Source organism: Carassius gibelio, chromosome B6, assembly GCF_023724105.1.
Source record: "Carassius gibelio isolate Cgi1373 ecotype wild population from Czech Republic chromosome B6, carGib1.2-hapl.c, whole genome shotgun sequence".
Classification (NCBI taxonomy): domain Eukaryota; kingdom Metazoa; phylum Chordata; class Actinopteri; order Cypriniformes; family Cyprinidae; genus Carassius; species Carassius gibelio.
The window spans coordinates 1053691-1074199 of NC_068401.1; the positions used below are offsets into that span (position 1 = coordinate 1053691).

The 20509-nt window shown below is 36.8% G+C and overlaps 1 protein-coding gene across 12 annotated transcripts in view; it reads right to left on the reverse strand.

Moving 5' to 3' along the window:
- Positions 1 to 20509, reverse strand: part of LOC127959405 (R3H domain-containing protein 2) — a 66763-nt gene that overhangs the window by 41306 nt on the left and 4948 nt on the right. For 4 of the 12 annotated variants that reach the window (XM_052558573.1, XM_052558570.1, XM_052558578.1 and 1 more), the window contains exons 2-13: positions 8584 to 8761; positions 8330 to 8502; positions 7814 to 7855; positions 6874 to 6954; positions 6532 to 6655; positions 5788 to 5866; positions 5406 to 5465; positions 4493 to 4633; positions 4309 to 4417; positions 4144 to 4239; positions 3565 to 3596; positions 2409 to 2462 (exon numbers count right to left, since the gene is read on the reverse strand). In XM_052558573.1, coding sequence (XP_052414533.1) covers positions 2409 to 2462; positions 3565 to 3596; positions 4144 to 4239; positions 4309 to 4417; positions 4493 to 4633; positions 5406 to 5465; positions 5788 to 5866; positions 6532 to 6655; positions 6874 to 6954; positions 7814 to 7855; positions 8330 to 8473 — 962 coding nt within the window. In that variant the 5' untranslated portion in view covers positions 8474 to 8502; positions 8584 to 8761. Of the gene's footprint in view, positions 1 to 2408; positions 2463 to 3564; positions 3597 to 4143; positions 4240 to 4308; positions 4418 to 4492; positions 4634 to 5405; positions 5466 to 5787; positions 5867 to 6531; positions 6656 to 6873; positions 6955 to 7813; positions 7856 to 8329; positions 8503 to 8583; positions 8762 to 20169; positions 20295 to 20509 lie in introns of those variants that run through there. The other 8 variants (XM_052558577.1, XM_052558581.1, XM_052558576.1 and 5 more) reach the window with 6 other exon arrangements.

A 20509-nucleotide genomic window follows, 5' to 3' on the forward strand; every position in this document is an offset into this window, starting at 1 on the left:
AAAATGGCGGACAGGAAGTATGGCCAATTTTCACATAATTGGTATCAATGCTCTCGGCATGACCCACAGAATATAGCGAGACCATTTTAATTTTAATAGACTAATTTATTCAAAAGTTATTAGCATTTATGTGATATTTCATTATAACTATTGGCCACAAGGTGGCGCTGCCACCAAACTTGTTGAGTACCTTCAGGGCATGGAGCCGAATATTTTTGTAATTATTTGCGAAACGATACGATGCTGCGTTCAAAAAATACAGCATTTTAAATCATAATTCAAAATGGCCGACGCCTAAAATGGCCGACACAGGAAAATTGGATATCATTTGACTCGACATGACTCACTGAATCTAAAGAGACCAGTTGTGTGATTTTTGGCCAAACCATTCAGTAGTTATAAGCCAAAATATGCATTTTTCATATCTCCTGACCACTAGGTGGCGCTGTGTCGAAACACTGCAGGTAGTCTCAGTTCATGCTTGTTATAACACACGCCAAGTTTGGTCTCAATATGACAAACCGTTGCCGGGATATAGCCTCACGTGCATGTTTGCGTGCTTTTCGTCAAATTTGTTTACATGTCATTCGACAACAGTTGGACGAATCAACTTGAATTCCATAACTTTTTGCCAGCATGGTCTGAAGATGATCTGAGCCAATTTTCGTGGCAATCGGACTAACCGTCTAGGACGAGTTTGAAAAAGTAGGTTTTTCGAATAATTGAAAATAGCGAAAAAACTAAACCTTGCGATTTTTGAATTTTGGGGTTCATTCGACTTGGCATGAGCCAAGGATTCAGAGGAAAAAAGAATTTCCATTTTCTGGCTTACGGTTCAAAAGTTATTAGCATACAAACATTAAAAGTTTGGACAAGTGGTGGCGCTAGAGAGTAGGAGATAGAGACTTCAAATTTGCTATAGTTAATGTTGGGACTGTCCTCTATCAGTGTGCCAAATTATACAACTTTCCCGCAATCGGTTCTATGGGCTGCCATAGACTTGCGGCGGAAGAAGAAGAAGAAGAAGAATAATAATAACGCCAACGAAAACAATAGGTGCCTACGCACCTTCGGTGCTTGGCCCCTAATAATAATAAGAACGCCAACAAAAACAAGAGGGTCCTACGCACCTTCGGTGCTTGGCCCCTAATAACGCCAACGAAAACAATAGGTGCCTACGCACCTTCGGTGCTTGGCCCCTAATAATAAGAACGCCAACAAAAACAAGAGGGTCCTACGCACCTTCGGTGCTTGGCCCCTAATAACGCCAACAAACACAATAGGTGCCTTCGCACCTTCGGTGCTTGGCCCCTAATAATAACGCCAACAAACACAATAGGTGCCTTCGCACCTTCGGTGCTTGGCCCCTAATTATAGTTATTACAATTAAATTATTAATTGTATCTAGTGCTACAATTATTACTAACAGCATAAAAATATAGTAATTGTACAAGTGATAATTAAATTATTATTATTATTAATTACAATAATATGCATTAATTACAACAACAATAATAATAATATCCATTTAGTTATATAATTAATGTTTTATATATATATATATATATGCCAGTCACTTGCTAATCATGCTAGTGACATGCTAATCATTTGCTAATCATGCTAGGTAAATGCTAGTAACACACTAATCATGCTAGAAACATGCTAGTGACATGCTTGTAACTTGGTAATCATGTTAGCGACATGCTAGCCACTTGCTAATCATGCTAAGAACATGCTAGTCACTTGCTAATTATACTAATGACATGCTAGTATCATGCTAGCAACAGGCTAGTCACTTGCTAATCATGCTAGAAACATGCTAGTCATTTGCTAATCATGCTACTGACATGCTAATCATTTGCTAATCATGCTTATAATGCTAGAAACATGCTAGTGACATGCTTGTAACTTGCTGTCGAACTTAAAACTTTTTAACTTTTCAAACTTTTTAAAACTCTCTAGTCAGGCAACAACTGCTTAAAACTTTCACGCTAGGCTTTCTCAAGCCAACTTAAAGTTTGTCTTAGCAAACATTTTTTTATCTAGTTTAGAATAAAGTTTTTTTTTTTTGCTGTGTCATGAAGTATATATACATACTGTAACCTTATATAAATAACCTTATATATAATGACTCATACTGTGATGTAAGACTTTAGTCATACAAACCACCCCTAGTGAATGACCAGTTTCTCTCTCTCTCCCTCACACACACACACACACACACACACACACACACAATGCAGTTGCATGTCAGAGTGCAGTGATGTTGGTCCTCTTCCAGAGACTGAAGTACACAGCAGCCATGCACAGGCCGACAGTGCACAGAGCCGACGCAAAGCCACACACACTTACCACCGAGACGCAGTGCATGAACACACACACACACACACACACAGCAGAGACTGTACCTAAAAATCTGCCTACGCTTTTGGGAGGACGAGGAGTAGCCGTCAGTGGACAGTCTGTAGGGTCACATCGGAGAAAACAGTGTCCGTGGGTTACAGGAGTGTGTGTGTGTGTGTGTGTGTGTGTGTGTCAGGACCCGCACATGAAACCACACTCATTCTTCATCATTACAGTACTAGAGGAAGAACTGCTGTGATTCCGACTGATCATGGTTGATAACATCGTGTGTGCGTTTCATGCTCTGTGTTTGTTTTCGTGTGATGTTTCACTGATGTTACATTATCTACAGACAGATACATAGATGAAGGGTTTCTGACCAGAATGAGCTGGAAAAACATCATTTAAATGAGCTGATACTGTAAAGTCACAGCCTTTTTATATATATATATAAATAAAACTAGTAATAGAAATCTTAATAAAAACTGATACTTAAAATAGTTAATAGAGTTAAATTGTTACATTGTAAAACTGTATTCCAGCATTAGATACATCAGAGCTTTAAAACTTCATTTTAAATAAATACAAAAAATCATAATCATAGCCAAAAACAAATTATATTATTTTTTTGTTGTTGTAAAGATAGCTCAATGAAAGAAATAATAGCAATCTTGCTAAAAATAAATATTGAGCATTATACACTGATACTTGAACATTATTATATGTTAAATTGTAACACTGTAATCCAGCATTAATTAGATCAGCAATTCACAAAAATCTTTAATTAAAATAATAAAAATATTGCTTTAAAATAGAGATTTAAAACAATTAGTTGAATAACCTTTTAACAATGTTTCCCAGCACTGAGCTGTTTTGTAAAGACAACTTAATGAAATAATAAAAGTCTTGCTAAAAAAAAAAAAATATATATATATATATATATATATATATATATATATATATATATATATATATATATATATATATATATATATATATATATATAGATAAAAAAGTTAAAATAGTTAGCAGGGGGAAAAAAGTCCTTATTAAATGAACCTTGCCTTACAAAGTAGTACAGTGAAAGTAGTACAATAAAAAAAACTCAATATAAAGACTTCCTTAATATCTAATCATGCACATGTTTTGTCTCTAAAATCAAACCAGTGGTTTTTGGATGAATTTCACACAACTGGGTTAAAGTGTAGATTTGGGTCTCACCTGTTATCATTGATGTATCCATTCTGTGAGGACTGTAACCACAAATTAAAAGGTATAAACATTTACAAAGTATAAAAATAACAACAGAGCAGAATAGAATAAAACTACGATAAAAACAACTTCTGCGATTAAAACGAATCACTGGAGACATTTATCATGCATTCTGACGTTACGAATCTTTTGCACTGAATTAAGAGAAAAAAGAGCAAGTTGACTGAATTTAAAGAAACTGCAGAGCTGTCTGTCGTGTTTTTGTGCTCATTTTTGTAGGGCTGGGACAATAAATCATTGCATCGTGTTTCGTGAATCGATTCTGAGATATTTGGAATGCATAAAAAAAAAAAAAAAATCATGAAACCTTTGAGAAAATCTCAGAATTGATTCACGAAACATTGGCCTAAAATTATAATTTTTTTTTTTTTTAGCTTTTTTTCTATTTTATTTTTTGAGCTTGACAGGTGAACTAAGAAGTAAAAAACTGATTTTCTTTTTGTATCACTGAAACATGCATTTTCTTTAAAGCTGCTTTGAAACAATCTGTATTATGAAATATCGTTGCATGCAAGCCTGTGTTCTTACTTCTCGTGCAAAGATGCGATCCCTGACGCGCTGGTACTCCTCCTCTCGCTCCTCGATGGACTTACTGCGCCGGCCGTCCTGCAGCGGGACCCGGATCTGAGACGCCACACCATCAGAAACACGACTCAAACGAGATGCAAGAGTGAAACGGTGCGACACACACACCTGATTATCATCTTTATCCATGCTGGCATCGTCTCGCTTCAGGATGAACTTCTTCTGGAAGTCCATGCTGCGCTCATCTTTAATGTGCTCAGAGAACCTCTGCTCGGGGCTGAAGCACACACAGGGTTTGATTAGTTTAATATGCATCGTTATCATTCCCATCATTCATTAGTCGCTGTCTTACATGCGTGTGTTGCTGGTCTTGTTGATGATGACAGCTTTGCCGGTTTGGTCCACGTTGTGATCCATGCCGAAGTAAGCAGCGACTCGATGCAGCAGCATCCGATGATAAGAGGTCATCTGAGGAAACTTCTTATACTGATTACTGGAAACACAGACGCAAAAACAACCTCAGTATAAAGAATGACATGCATTTATCACTGCAGCACAACCAATCACCAAAAAAAAAATAATAATAATAATGATAAAAGAATAAACCACGCTACTGCAATGCTCACAATCCACCAAAAGGGGGCAACAAATATCCTCGACACAATAAAGGGGACAAAAACACCAACATGTACTTTAGCAGCAGAGAGACATTTTCATATGCACAAGGATTTAAAGAAAAATAATTTAAATTATCATCAAGTAATAATTTATTATTACTTAATTTTTATATATATATATATATATATATATATATATATATATATATATATATATATATATATATATATATATATATATATATATATAATATCAAATATTATAATTAATTTTAACCAATTTAAATAACATTTTGCCCACATTTTTACAAATAATGAGACAATATAAATATATTATTATTTTATATTTAATTTAAACAACATTCATACACACACACACACACACACACACACATACATATATATATATATATATATATATATATATATATACACACATATACATATATATATATATATATTTTTTTTTTTTACTAATTTAAATTGTTACAATTTCATTCTATTTGGATACATAAAATTTAAATATTTTAAAGACTATATAAATATACGTAAAAGGAATATATAATTTATTATTACTTTTATTATATTTATTCATATTAATTTAATTTAATTTATTTAAATTAAATCTGAATTATTATACAGACTTACTTGTCATCATTAATGAAATCCAGGATATCCTGTTCCAGCTTGAGCAGCATCATTCTGTCTCTAAAAGAATAGAAGAGGAGAAAAAAAGTGATGAACTTAAAGTTTCACAAACATACTCTGATGATGAAGGACACACATGAAATGACATTAATTTGTAACTAGGGATGCACCGATAACTAAATCTCACGATATGAAGTCCACGGTACAATACTGATTGTGATATGAAAAAAAATTCAATTATGTACATTTTAAAGTTGCATGATTCTATCTAGTGCACTTTGCGAGTTCAGAATGAAGTTTAAGAAGACTTAAATCAGAAAGAATTAGTGAATTGACTTCTAGCTGAACATTAAAATACATAACTAGACAGAGGCTGTCGTACCTGGGGTTGTTCTTCAGTGTGTTCACCAGGAACTCGTGCACATCTATCCCTGTGGAATCAGTGTATTCCTGACTGGAGTCTGGAAGAGGACAGAATCCGATGGGAACGTCACAACTAACCCTTGACTGAATTAATGACGCTTTGTAAGGCTGCAAGTCAAGTTATCAAGTCATTTATAAAGCGCTTTTAACAAATACAGATCGTGTCAAAGCAGGTTTACAGCATTAAACAGGAAAATTATGTGTTAAGATAATTTTAAACACTCAATTTTCAGTTCATCGTTGAATTCAGTGATGCTTCATCCAGCTCTATACAGTTAAAAACAGACTTACAGGTTATTAAGTCAAACAAAAAAAGTCATTATTATCATTTTTTATAGGATTATAATATTTAGTGGCATCATGACACACAAATACAAATATTTAAGTGCTTTGAATTGGCAGATTACGTATTCATGGGAGTGGGCGGAGCTAAAGATCTCTTTACTCGCTGAAATTCTCTGATTGGTTGAATTTTCTGAATTGCATCATGGGTAATGTAGTTTTTCACCACAAATTCAGCTCACAGCAAGTGAGTCTGGTAATTCATGTAAATAATGTGCTTTAAAAATATCCGTCTTTAAAGGTTTATGAGTTATAAGGTGAAAATAAATGGAGTTTTTACTTTACTTGTGATTTATTGTATTCTCTGTTGATAACAGGACGAAGTTTCAACGAAACAAACCATTAAAAAGGAACATCTTACCACGCGAGAGCATCTTTCGTGGAGTTTTATCTTTCTTTTCCCTTTCCTCATTCTCATACTCATCTTTCGAGGATTTCTCCTCCTCTTTATCCGATGGACAGCTGATGTGAAGCTGAATGATGTCCTTCGTGGGCGGAGTCGGAATAAACAGACAACACATGAATATATGAATATTAATGAGCAAATTCTAATGGTGGCTAACAGAATCAGTGTATTATATAGTATCTTATATTTGCCTAAACACACTTTGCACAGTCTACACTTCAACCTTTTGATCTCAGAGTCTTAGACCTGGTAAAAATCATCTTGAATAATGCACAATTCTCTAAAGTCTGTATTTACCTGTGATTCTAGAGGACCGTCGCTTGAAAAAGACTCTTCACAAACTGCAAGACTCCTCACCAGCTTGACCTTTGCATTCGACTGAGACAGAGAGGAGGAATACAGGACAAAGAGATGCATTATGGGAATTTTTTTTATTTTTATAAATAATAAAAAGTGAAGTTTTATTCCAGGCTGTTAGCTTCTGGTGCTGTCCATCAACTAATTACAAGTCAAAATGAGAGATTGAGTGTGTGTGTGTGTGTGTGTGTGTAACATCATGTTTACCAACTGGTGTAAAGGCATCAGAACTGAGCGAGAGGTCGACAGGAAGAGTCTTGCTCTCGATGAAAACGAGACATCAGACCCTGCATTTATTTAAAGGACTGCTCTGGTTTCACATGCATTTAACACACAGCTTCAAAACGCTTTATTTAGAGACTTGGGGAACTTTACGACTTGTCATGAACTCTTTAACCTAAGTCAGAGCACAAGTGGTAATGCATCATCACTTTTTTTTTATTTGATTTGATTATTAATAAATATATATTTTTTAAATATTCTTTATTATGTGTTATTTCATTTATTTCCCTATTCTTTTTGTATTTGTTTTCTTTTTATTATGCAATTAACAGAAAGCAAAAGAAAAGGCCTCTAAAAATGGCTCTTGTTGATTTTGATGGCTTCCTTTGACCTCATTTGTAATCGCTTTAGATAAAAGTGTCTACTAAATTACTAAAATGTAATATTTCTATTATTATACATTATTATTTTCTTTAATACTGCTAATTGGATGCAACTGAATGGGTCATTCTTGCATTGAAAATATATAAAACACAAAACCTTGTAAGACGTGTGACTGATCCTACATCCATAAACACAGATGACAAACTCGCTAAAGCGTGTCACGTTCAGGACTGAACCACAGAGGTGTGTGTGTGTGTGTGTCCTCACACTTTACCTTTGCTCGTTTCCTGGTGTGGCCGTGATTCTGACAGCGTCGCTGCGGGGAAAGAGCATTGCAATCATCCGTTAATCATGCACTTCAGCACCAAACAAAACCTCAGCTGGAAACTGACAGACACTTGGAGCTGACAAATAACATGGAGACAATGCTTTTTATTTATTTTTACATCAAAATATGGCAAAAAAAAAATGCCAAGATGAGCATACATTCAAAAAATGTGCATAAAAAAACTTTTCATCCGATAAGATAATAATAATACATTTAATTTATAACACACTTTATATTTCAACAAAATCCCGAAGTGCTACACTTTATAAAAAACACAGCCGCATTTAAAAGCATCCACAGACTGATTTGGTTGGTGATATTTAGTGCCAGTTTATCAGCAAGTGATGATTTTGTTCTCTTTTTGAGCTCTATTCGCAAATGTTTTATGCGACATTCCAGTTTTGTGCACAAGTTAAATGCTAATCTTTGGATGGAAAGATATAGCTAGTGTTTCTGTCTCACCTGTGCGTCCTGGGAGAGGCTGTCGTCTGGTTCTGTGCTGTCGGCGTTGGGGTCTTTAGCGAGCGCCGATGGGCTGCTTTGGCCACTGATGCCTGCGGAAGCATCGCCCTCCTTCATCCCGTCGGGTGTGAAGACCACAGACATGATCCCTCAAAACACACACCTCACAAACCCTGAACACACAAACACAAACACGTGAGGACGAGGAGATGCTGAGCTGGAAAAATAGATGTTTTTGGTCAGTCAGTCTTTACCTGACACACCTGGGGCTGTAGTGTGATGGTGTGTGTTCTTCTCACGCGTGTGTGTGTGTGTGTGTGTTCCTATGGCTGAGTTGAGGGCGGGGGGGACATCATGTTGAACGAGTGTCTTCTCAGTTTCTGTGCATGCTGCGTGACGTTCTCATAGACACAGACGTCACAGCTCCACCTGCTGGAGAGAAACACTGCTTAGATGAGATGAACAGATTAACTCCAGATATATGTGTGTGTGTGTGTTTGAGTGTGAATACAGCAGAGGCATTATGAGTGTGTGTGTGTGTGTGTGTGTGCATGAAGTCATAAGCCCTGTTTGGCATGAAACACTAGCACTCTGGTTACTGAAGAATGTGCAGTGTATACTGTACACCGCCTACTAGGTTAAAAGCAGCGGTGTGCAGTTATAAACACAGTTGTCACATGAACCGAAATCAGAAAGAGCTTCACTGCCAAGAGTGAGGAGAGAGAGAAGCATCTCATTTGAACATATTTTGTACAAATGTCTAATCTGTTCACAGTCCAACTGAATGCTGGGTGAAGAAGGACGACATCAAAGACGACGCCGTGTTCATTCATTACACTTTAAATAGAAGAATGTATCATGCATTGCATTGTGGGATACTGTGTATCTAATGCAGTGTGCTGCTCATTTGGGAAATGTAGGTCATCCAGGATTTCTGCAAGCAGAACGATCACATACTGCAGAGTTCACACACACACACACACACACACACACTGCAGAAACATGACGAGGAGTGTGACAGTGTGTGACTCTTACACAATAATGAGAGAAACAACTGAAGTGTGGCATTCAAGCATTAGACCTGTGTGTGTGTGTGAGTTGGGGGGGGGGCAGTTTGTGCACTAGGATCTAGATTGAGTAACTTGCCATCTGCTGTAAAACACACACACACACACACACACACACACAGGAAATGCTTTAAAAGCACAAGTGGAAGCACATAATGCAGTGACTGAGGCGAGAGAGCGGAGGAAACTCCAGCGCTGACGTCATACTGCAGAGAGACTGAAGCAGACGGGTGGAGAGAGAGAGAGATGGGATTCCCGACTGCAGAAACCACGTCACCAGCAGCACATGACACCGCCGACCAATCACACACACACACACACACACACACACACACACACACACACACTGCAGCGGCGAGGCCATCCTTAAGAATCAACTAAAGCAGATGAACAGCTCTGAATGAGGGAGAAGAGCGTTCATGAATGAGCTGTCTCTCTCTCCCCCTCTCTCTCCCTCTCTCCATCTCCCTCTCTCCCATCTCTCTCCCCCTCTCTCTCCATCTCTCTCCATCTCTCTCCATCTCTCTCTCTCTCCCCCTCACTCTCCCCCTCTCTCTCCCCCTCTTTCTCTCCATCTCCCTCTCCATCTCCCTCTCTCCCTCTCTCTCCATCTCTCTCCCCCTCTCTCTCCATCTCTCTCTCTCCCTCACTCTCCCCCTCTCTCCATCTCTCTCCCCCTCTCTCTCCATCTCTCTCTCCCTCTCCTTCTCCCCCTCTCTCTCTCCATCTCCCTCTCTCCCCCTCTCTCTCTCCATCTCCCTCTCTCCCTCTCTCTCTCCCCCACTCTCCCCCCTCTCTCCATCTCTCTCCCCCTCTCTCTCTCCCCCTCTCTCTCCATCTCCCTCTGTCTCTCTCCCCCTCTCTCTCCATCTCCCTCTCTCCCCCTCTCTCTCCATCTCCTTCTCCCTCTCCCTCTCTCTCTCTCCATCTCTCTCTCCCTCTCCTTCTCCCCCTCTCTCTCTCCATCTCTCTCTCCATCTCCCTCTCTCCCCCTCTCTCTCCCTCACTCTCCCCCTCTCTCTCTCCATCTCCCCTCACTCTCCCTAACTCTCCCTCTCTCCATCTCCCCCCTCCCCCCTCTGTAATCATGGAGACGCAGACGTCAGCCTCAGCTGCTTGTGCTAGAGAGAGATTGGAACATGAATCGGGGGCAAACACTAATATCTTCAAGGTGTAAATTGGAGCACATCGCTCAGCCGGACCACCTTAATGGTGCCGGATAAAAATAAACCAATATCTGTCATGAACCGGCACATTATACGACACACCTGAGCAGCTGTGCGCACACACACACACACACACACACACACACACACACACACAGTGACCCAGTTAAGACCGCTTTGATGACAAATTACCTCAGCGTGTTCATTCGCTGCGGTACAAGCAAATATCCAAGAAAACATTTCAATCTCTTTGAGAAGTAACAAAAGCATCAAATATAGGAAGATAATTAGGCAATGTTTTACATTCAGTATACAAGATGGACACATATTTTCATTTATATTCACCCAATTGAACTCCAAAAACAACACTGTCGATGTTTTTCTAGTTGTGTACAATAAACCTGCAATTGTGTATTATGAAATCTGTTTGCTCTACTGACAAACTGCTTTGGTTCTGCTTTGGATAAAATCTGCTAAATGCATAAATGTAAACGCAGATGAAACGTGAGCAGGAGATTTACTCAAAACAGACTGAAAGAGAGAGAGAAAATGAGAAAACGCCAGAATGAGAGCAGAAGAAAGAGCGAAGGACTTCTTGTGATGCTGTGCTGTGGTTTTATAACACTGCCTGTGTGTGTGGGCAGATGCTGTGTGTGTGTGTGTGTGTGTGTGTGTGTGAGATGGTCAGATCGCTGTAACACTGAACTGCAGGGAAAATGCGTCACCGAAGGATTCCCTGCTTTAACAGATCGTGCGGCGAGCGACAGAGCAGACTGAAGGACGGAGCGAGAGAGGAAACCAATAAAGAGAGAAGGAAGGAGGGATGGACTGAAAGAACAGCAGAGGAGGGACAGATGAGTCAGAATTGGTCCCACAGGACTGAGTGGGCTGAGACGGGGAGGATGACGTCACATGACCTGACGATACCAGAGCGAACGAGCACTACAACATACAGAGAGAGAGAGAGAGAGAGAGAGAGAGAGGGTGGGGGGTCTGCAGGGGTCCCGTCTCCAGATCATAACCTTATCATCAATCAGACAGATCAACATCACTACACAACATCCTGCTGCTTTTAGGGCCCTGTGAAATCAGATTCATTATTTTTTCAGTTTTATTATTTTAATTGGTTAAATTACATTTTATGAATCAAAAAGCATGTCTAATAAATAAATAAAAAATGATCAAACTTAATTTTACATCAATGTATTAAGAGTTTAACAAACATTTTGTGTGATTTTTTTTTTTTTAATTTGTTATTTTTATTGTTATCAAATTCTGTGTTTCGGCATGTCTAATTACTTGAGTGCATAATTAATTAAATATTATTATTAAAATAGCCTTATGAACATATTTAAATGGTATTTTGGTCCACATCAATGCTTGATTTAAGAGTAACAACCTTTTTTTGGATTAATTTATTCAAAATGACAAATTCCACGTATCATACATTTATTTATTTTTTTCTAGAGTAAGTGGTAATGCAAAAATCATATTTGCTATAGAAGTCACCACTGTATAAATTAACCCAATTTAGTTTTTTTATCATTGAAGAACAATTTCTGGTTCCCCAAGGAACCTTCCAGCAAGAAGTCATTAAAACAACAATTTTAAAAATCTAAAATATTTTTTTACACTATAACGAACATTTGTATACTGCAAAAGTCTCACAGATGTTAAACGCGCCTCATGAAATTAACCAAAAAAGACTGAAATGAAAAGCAAACATTTCACAGAAGAAAAGGTAATGCAATAATGTCAAAACGGCCAACAATGCACCCTGGCGTGCTTTTAAACACCAGTGAAGGAGGAACAAAATAAACATCCAAGCATTTAAGCAAAGCCCGGACTAAGATCCCAAACCCCATTCAAACGTTTGGCTGCTGATGTCCAGATGCATCTAAATCATTCACCTTTGGGAACTCTACAGTGTGTTACACAATCAGACATAACGCTTGTGAACTCTGATCAATAAGACGAGGAACTCAGGTCCAGGAATAACTCAAACAGCGCTCCGCTAGACCAGCATGCATCAGTGGAGAGCCGAGGCTGTGTGGGAGAGATATCATTCAGCCCATCTTTTATCCTCCAAAAATAAGTGTGTCAGGTTCAAATCTGGGCCTGTTTTGGCTCCCATTATGAGCCTTATGCAATCCTCACTTCGCTCCGTTTGAGACCGAGAGAAAATTCTCAATGATGAAACTGACGCCCGATTGGACGAGGCCTCCGCCAATAGCACGAGGAGCTCCATGGCAACAGGCTCTGTCACCAAGAGAAAATAGATCTCCCTCCACCCCATGTGGTGCACATCTGCCCGTACCCCAATTACACACACACACACACACATGCTTATGAATCACCCAAGTGTGTGTTTGAAGGGCAGAACAAACACACTTCACCCCATCACACCCCTCTCTCTCTCTCTCCATCCATTCTGTCTTAGTCGCTCGCTCGTGGAGATGAACGCCAATCACGTTTCTCTGTTCCTTCTGGACAGACACAGGTAGAGACACATAACACCCAATAATGTTTGCTATTTCTGTAAGAAGGAACACAATCAAGACTTCGGATGCCAGAACGCTGGTTTGCCATCGTCAGTCAAATCTCAGTCAATGGACCGTTCCCAAAGAGCTTGATTGACAGGCGATCTGACCAATCATAACGCTGGATCCGTCCTCTTGCCCAGACAGGAGAGCAGATTAACTGCGGTGGACTTAAAACTTAAGTCTGATGTTCTTAAGTTACGTTCTGATGTTCATTCATGTTTATTTCGTGCTACACGTAAATATGAAAAGAGGATCGGTTCACAAGCCAATTGAATTGAGGTTGAGACACAATGAAAAGCCCCAAAACTGTGTTTCTCATTTTCATTTACTTTAACTTGCTGTAGCTAAAACTAAAATTGAAATAAAACTAGGGCTGCACGATAAATTGAATGCAATATTTAATGCACATCTCGTCAGTAAAGCCGGTTCTGCAATCATCTCCATCACGGGCGACATTCATCTGACAAAGATGTAGATGTTCACATAAATAACATGATGTTAATACGAGCATCACCTGGAGTAAACGTCAGTTCTGTATAGGATGATTATTTTTATTTTATCTTTAAAATACATCAACTTAATTTAATTTAAAAATCACCTGCTGTAGAAACAAGTGTTTCATTCATCCAATAAAAAATAAAATAAAAAATAGAGTAATGATTCACATCTACATTTTTTTAACTTGAGCCAATATTTATCTATTTTTATTGGCTCAAGTAAAAAAAATATAGATGTGAATCATTACCCTATTTTTTATTTTATTTTTTATTGGATGAATGAAACACTTTGCATCTGTTTTATTCGCACCGACATTATTTGATTTTAACGTTTTGGAATAATTTTATTTAGTCTCACTGGTAAAGACCTTTATTAATTTGAAACCAAATGTAAAAACTAAAACAAATACTGAATGCTGATTAATAAACCTCTTATTGAATGTGTGTTGATTGTGTTGTGTGGATTGTAGAACTATGCAGTTATTGCCTTTAATTTCACATGTTACAGTTAATCTTTTCATTTAAGGCCAGTTCTCTGTAGTTTCAACCCAATTCAGAAACAGAAGCTAAATGTTGATTTCTGTACCATCTGTGTTTGTATTAAATGTAGGACACTTACTGTGCAGTTACGGCCGTTAATTTCAGATGGTTAAGGCCTATTATAACAAAAATCGGTCATGAAAAATCATGATCTGTGCATCCTTAGTAATTTTTTCAATGCATTGTTTTTTTTTTTCTATTTTACTAAATTGATGCATTAAATACTTTAAGTAAAGCAATGATTAGCAGTGGCCGATTGAGTGTATTTCAGTGATGAAGCGGTGGCCTCGGTGATGCGTTTAGCTCTCTTCACGCTGTGCCACACCATCTGCTCAGGTACCACTGTATGCCATCCTTACACTCTCCTTCCTACAGCTCCAGCTCTCTCCGTGTGGAAAAACACGTCTATTTTCATCCCTTCTCCTGCTGCTTCAGACGAGAGAGAGAGAGAGAGAGAGAGAGCAGCAAAACCTTCAAACAACCGTTTTGAAGAGAGATTGAGAAAAGCGCACTGATGATTATTGCATTAGCTGGGCATATGCCACGCACTGGCACTCAAACTGGCACCAATCGACCGCATGAATCCAGACAACGCTTCACTGTCGCTCACTAGAGCCAGTGCTGGTACCATCTCCATTAATCACCACTCTCCTCCTCACAAAGACTGAATAACAAAATGTTGAATATTCTTGATATTTATGATTAGGATGTTTTAATATTTCCTCTGATTAAAACATAATATATATATAAAAATATATATATTTCACATGATATAAAATATAAAATTACTTCTCTATACACACACATATATATATATATATACATATATATATATATAATTTTTTTTTTTTTGTTTTTTTTTTGGTGGGATTCTTAGATGAATAAAAAAAGTTAAAAAGAACAGCATTTATTCAAACAGTATATATCTATTTTCTAACAATATAGCCGTAGTCTTTGCCTTCAGTTATTCTATTTGCTTAATAAAAGTTTTAATTTATAAAAAAAAGAAGAAAAGGAATACAAATGTACTGGCCCCAAACTTTTGAACTGTAGTGTATATGTTTGACAATATTATTTATCTTTTTGTATTTTTGATCAAATAAGTGCAGCCACAATCTCTAGCTACAGTGTTAGGTCCTTTATATATTCAGTATTGTCTATACCCAGCTTTGCAAAGATCTTCAGAAACTTCACAGAGTGTCAAATACTAAATTTAGACACTGGACTCAAAGCAGAAGCAGCACGGGTCACTGATCCACAAATGACCGCGTCTGGAGTCCACGACTGACGCTCATCCACACTGGAGTACAGTTACACTCCTCAAACGCTCTCAATGTGCCTCTGAAGCAGGACAGCGTGTGATTTCAGCTGCAGGAGATGCACTCGAACTACAACTTCAATGCGGCTTCTTATGAACACAGCAAGAGCTGATCCATTCATACGCACAACGGGAGAAAATAACCTAAACCTGATGACTTTGAATCCAATCACAGTTAGCTGCTCTCTTTGGGCTGCTATTGATTTTCCCCTTCCTTTGCCTCAATCTGTCCTCTAGCAAACACACACAGAGAAATTATACACTATTATACAGCTTTTTCCCACAGTTGCTCATTAGTATGCAAAGGAGACACCAGCTATCGAGTACACGGACAGCACAGATAAGCTGGGACGCTCACAAACTACGATCACTCTTATAAAACCTTTTATAACTACACGATAAAACACCAGTTAATGCACTTTAATGGGAGTGGTTAAATAGGCATGAAACACACACACACACACAGACATGCATGTTAAATTCATGTGTATTTATGAATGAAGCATACATTTAAGCTTGAACACACCTGAAACGGAAGCATAGAAACAGTTAAAAAACTAAAAAATAGGACTACATTTTGGCCAGCACGATTAATCAAAGTAAAATATAAATCATAACACAGCGTAGTGCAATTATCAAATTGTAAAGGCTTAAATTTGATTTAATATGCATGCAATGTTTCTTAAAAATTTAAGCACAGCCCTGTGTTCATTTACACGCAAGCAGCTCACTGACATTGTCATTTTAGTTATACTAGAAAATAAAAGTGTTAAATGTAATTTATTTAATAATATTTCATTTGTAAAATTCTAAAAAATAATAAATAATTTTATTAAATTTTAATTATATCAGAATTATGATTGCTAATATAATAATGCTATTATTATTATTGTTATTATTATGTAAAAAAATTAAGTAATATTTTGTTTTATACTTATCATAAAAAAAAAAATTATTATTACTATTTTTTTTTTTTTCTTTTTCTATTATTGGTATTAAAACGGATTTATAAAAATATAACATTTGGCCAAATTGTGTAACCTCTAAAAACACACACAGCAGCATTATCAGGATTTTTATTCCGAAATTGTGCAGCCGTAATATAGATTTAATGTAACGCACAGAACTATTCAAATGTAACAGTTTAGAGCCGATGAGAATGCGATGTATCGAGCGAGGCGTCACATGAGCAGATGGTTCACAGTAAATGTGAAGATGAACAAACTCATAACGAATGCTATAAATGGACGTGATTGTGCAAATGTGACTCCACACTGGCACGATGCTCAGTCTATTGAGTTAATTGAGACGGCTCCATAACAAAAGGCTAAATATTTATTTTCTGTGAACATGTTGATCGGCGCTCGGACATCTTGCGTGTCATTGTCAGAAGCTGCGTGAGTCACGAGCAATATGTCGAGTTCTTCGTGATCCATTAATATTCATGAGGACGGAGACACACGGCTTTGACTCATTTACTGGAGGAGAATCAGCAGGATTCAGATTTAAATGAGTTTAGAGAAGTGAAAACATGAAGATATATGAAATCAGTAAACGTGTTGTGCGTCATAATGGTTGGCAAAACTGACTAATAACTTGAGTCAGATTAACTAGAAAGGCCTATTTTGACAAGAGTGTGCAATTTATTACAGATCACAAAACTGACTAGCTGCTCAGGCAAATGATCAACTATTCAAAAAATGCATGCAAATAATTTAATAATAATGTTTGTGTTTAATGCCGCATCAGCTTCTGTGGATATTCCCATCGCAAGAAAATGTGCAGCTGAATTATATCATAGTTTTACAATTTATATTTTACTAAAAACTGTATTAAGCTTAATTTGGTTATAATTCTCTTTTTTTTATTTTTATGCAATTTTAAAAAAGTTCCAAATTTTTGGCACTTGTTTGTAGGGCTGAATAACTTGTGTGATTTTAAATCAAAATGACTATAATTACACCAAAAAACATTTTAATTTAAATGTAATACGATTATTTTACTGTAATAAAAACCATTTCAGAAAACTTTTTTTTAATTTACAGTACAACTGAAATATAGTAAAGAAATGAAATTATTTAACAAAATAATACCATCATGATTTTACTATGAAATAAGAATATTTAGGAAAAATAATAATTTTATTTAAGTTACAATTAAAAAAAAAATGACAAAAACAATTTTACTATTTCTATTTTACTTAAAAAATAAAAAAAAAAGTATTTAAGAAAAAATATTATATTTTTTACATTACAACTGAAAAATTGCAACAACAAAAAAAGTGATATATAACTTTAAAATAAGTATTTAAAAATAATATATTTGATATTAATTTTGTTGATGTGGTTTTATTGGTTTGTGTTTTTAAAAGTCAGAATCATTAAAATTATTGAGTTAAATTAAAAAGTCTTACAAAATTACTTTATGCAATTTAATAAAAATAAATAATCATTACAAAGCATTCGTTAAAAAACACTGAAAACACCAAATCATGAGCTGCATGCATGTAAAATAAAACTGTGCACTATGAAACATGCTCCGCATTTATTTAATTAAATCTCAGCCTTTGTGAATTGATAATCAAAGTTTTATTTTAAGTAATCGTAAAGCCTGATTTAATGCTTCAGGTTTTCACATCACTAAAACACCACTAATTATGATAACCTGCACATGTTCACGTATTATGTAATATATATTCATGTAATCCAAAGCTGTGTGACTCTCCAAAAATGTCTCCTAACAGGTGTTTTCCAAGCCATCAAACGTGTGATTATTTTCCAAATAACCGCTTCAGTACATGCTGAAAAATGAAAATGGATGAGGAGGGAAAATGTGTCGAAATAACAGTGTAATAGCGCTGCGTGATATTTATAGACGCAGATACTTTATTCAGGAGAGCAGCATTGTGCAGTCTCCATTTCTCTGGTTTTATTCGCATCTCTGCTGAGGATTCTCTCGCTCTTTGTTTCTCTCTCGATGACACTCTGTTCTAGCAAACAGTGTCCAAAAATAACCCGTGTGTTTGCGTGAGTCTCAGGTAGAGATGCACACGCAGGAGAACACACAATGCTCTCTGTGTGGGGGGAAAACATACACTGAGAAACACACACTAACTTGATTTACAATTAAGCAACATCGTAAATATCGGAAAGATTTCTGGAGGTAGTTGTTAAAATACCAAAACAAGCGTGAAATGCTTTTGATGCTACAATTTAATAATACTGTAATAATATTTTATTTTATTTATTTTTTATTAAAAGGTCTTATTTGCTTTTAACATTTTCATAAAAATAACTATTATTTATTATAATTATAATTATTATTATTATTATTATTATTATGGGTATTTGTTGTATGATTATTAATATAATACTTTATTTATTGTTATTTATAACGCTAATTTGGTTTCATATTGCATACAAATATTTAAATTAAATTAATTTATTAATTTAAATATATATTTACACAACATTAAATATTTATAGAACTAATAAAAATACAAATGTTACATTATAACATTATTATATATCATAAAATTCTTATTATTAATACATTTAATGTTTTTTCAATATTTAGTCAAATTATTTTTATAATATTAATTATATAAAATGTGTATATATTGTATTATTGTTGCATGTTTTTTTATGAATATAATTTTTTGGCCAAACTGTGTAACTTTGATATAGAATTATTTTAATGTGCTGCACCAGGAGTTATTATGGTCATTTCATCCGTGCATATTTTTTTTTTCTTTGTACAAAAAAGTTGACTTTATAATCTTTCATCAGAATATCTCCTGCTCTTCCTGTGCAGCTCTCGCTTGACGTCAGTGACGCATGTCATATTTGCATGTCATCATATTCATATCTCCAATATCAATCAACCCAGAAACAAGCTCTTTTCAGTGATACGCCTTTAATACAGTTCAACAAACAAGACACAATCTCTCTAAATCTCATTTTTTGCTCAACAATCCCTCCAATGCTAGAGGTTTTGTTTATGATGGCTCTTCTCTCGTCCTCTCAAACAACTTCCAGAGCAAATGCATAAAAATCTAACTAAATAAGCTCCTCCTGACATGAATGATGCCTCTCTCCTCGGGCGCGAGGGACGAGGACGCGTTGGAAGGGAATTCCTCATTACCTCAGCAAGCACTGTCTCTCTCTATCGACCTGCTCACGAGTGGGCTGGCGATAGCACACACACACACACACACACACACACACACACACACACACGAGCGACCGAGCCGTGCAAAGCCTGTCACTCAAACACCTAACACGATGCACAACATGCATGTGTCGTATTGCATGAAACACATCCTGGTATCACTCAAGCAAATCCATTGCATAAGATCCACAGAAGTGTTCTGCTCCATCACCTCCAGCGGCTCGATCTGACGTCAGCCAATGATGTCACAACCCAGAAAGCTGCGGGTCACTTCTGAATGCAGACACATAATGTATTTTTAAACAGCCTTACACTAACTCCAGCGCATCTCTTCTAAACTCTCCAACCCATTTTCTCCTGTCTCGCAGCTTCTGACTACACTTCCCATAATGCACCTGAGGGTTTAGTCATAAGTACAATGGTTTCAGAGATTGATTTTAAGATCGCTGCGAGAGCGCGATGAACGCAAGATGTAACAGACTCAGAACGGTAATCACATGCATGCACATGCACACGCGTGCACCTCACACACAGCTTACTGTATCCGCTGGTTTATCTCTGATCTCCGCGCATCATTAGCTGCTTGTGGCTCTGAGGCAGCGCTAACAGAGAACAGACTGATCTCCACCTCTCCGCTTAGCTTCCTCCCTCGCTTCGTTTCTGACGCCCCCCTGCTTTTTCTGAATGAAGCACAGCCGCTCTCTCGCTCTCTCTCTCTCTCTCGGAGTGAGAGAGCATGCGCTCATTTACTCATCATGAAACTGTCTCTTGATGAGAAACTAGACGCTAATGAAAAGACAAATGCAAAGCACAAATATTCCATGTTTCTTCAAATTAATGAGCTCAAAAAATCTATAATTTTTTTATAAATTGGTTTTT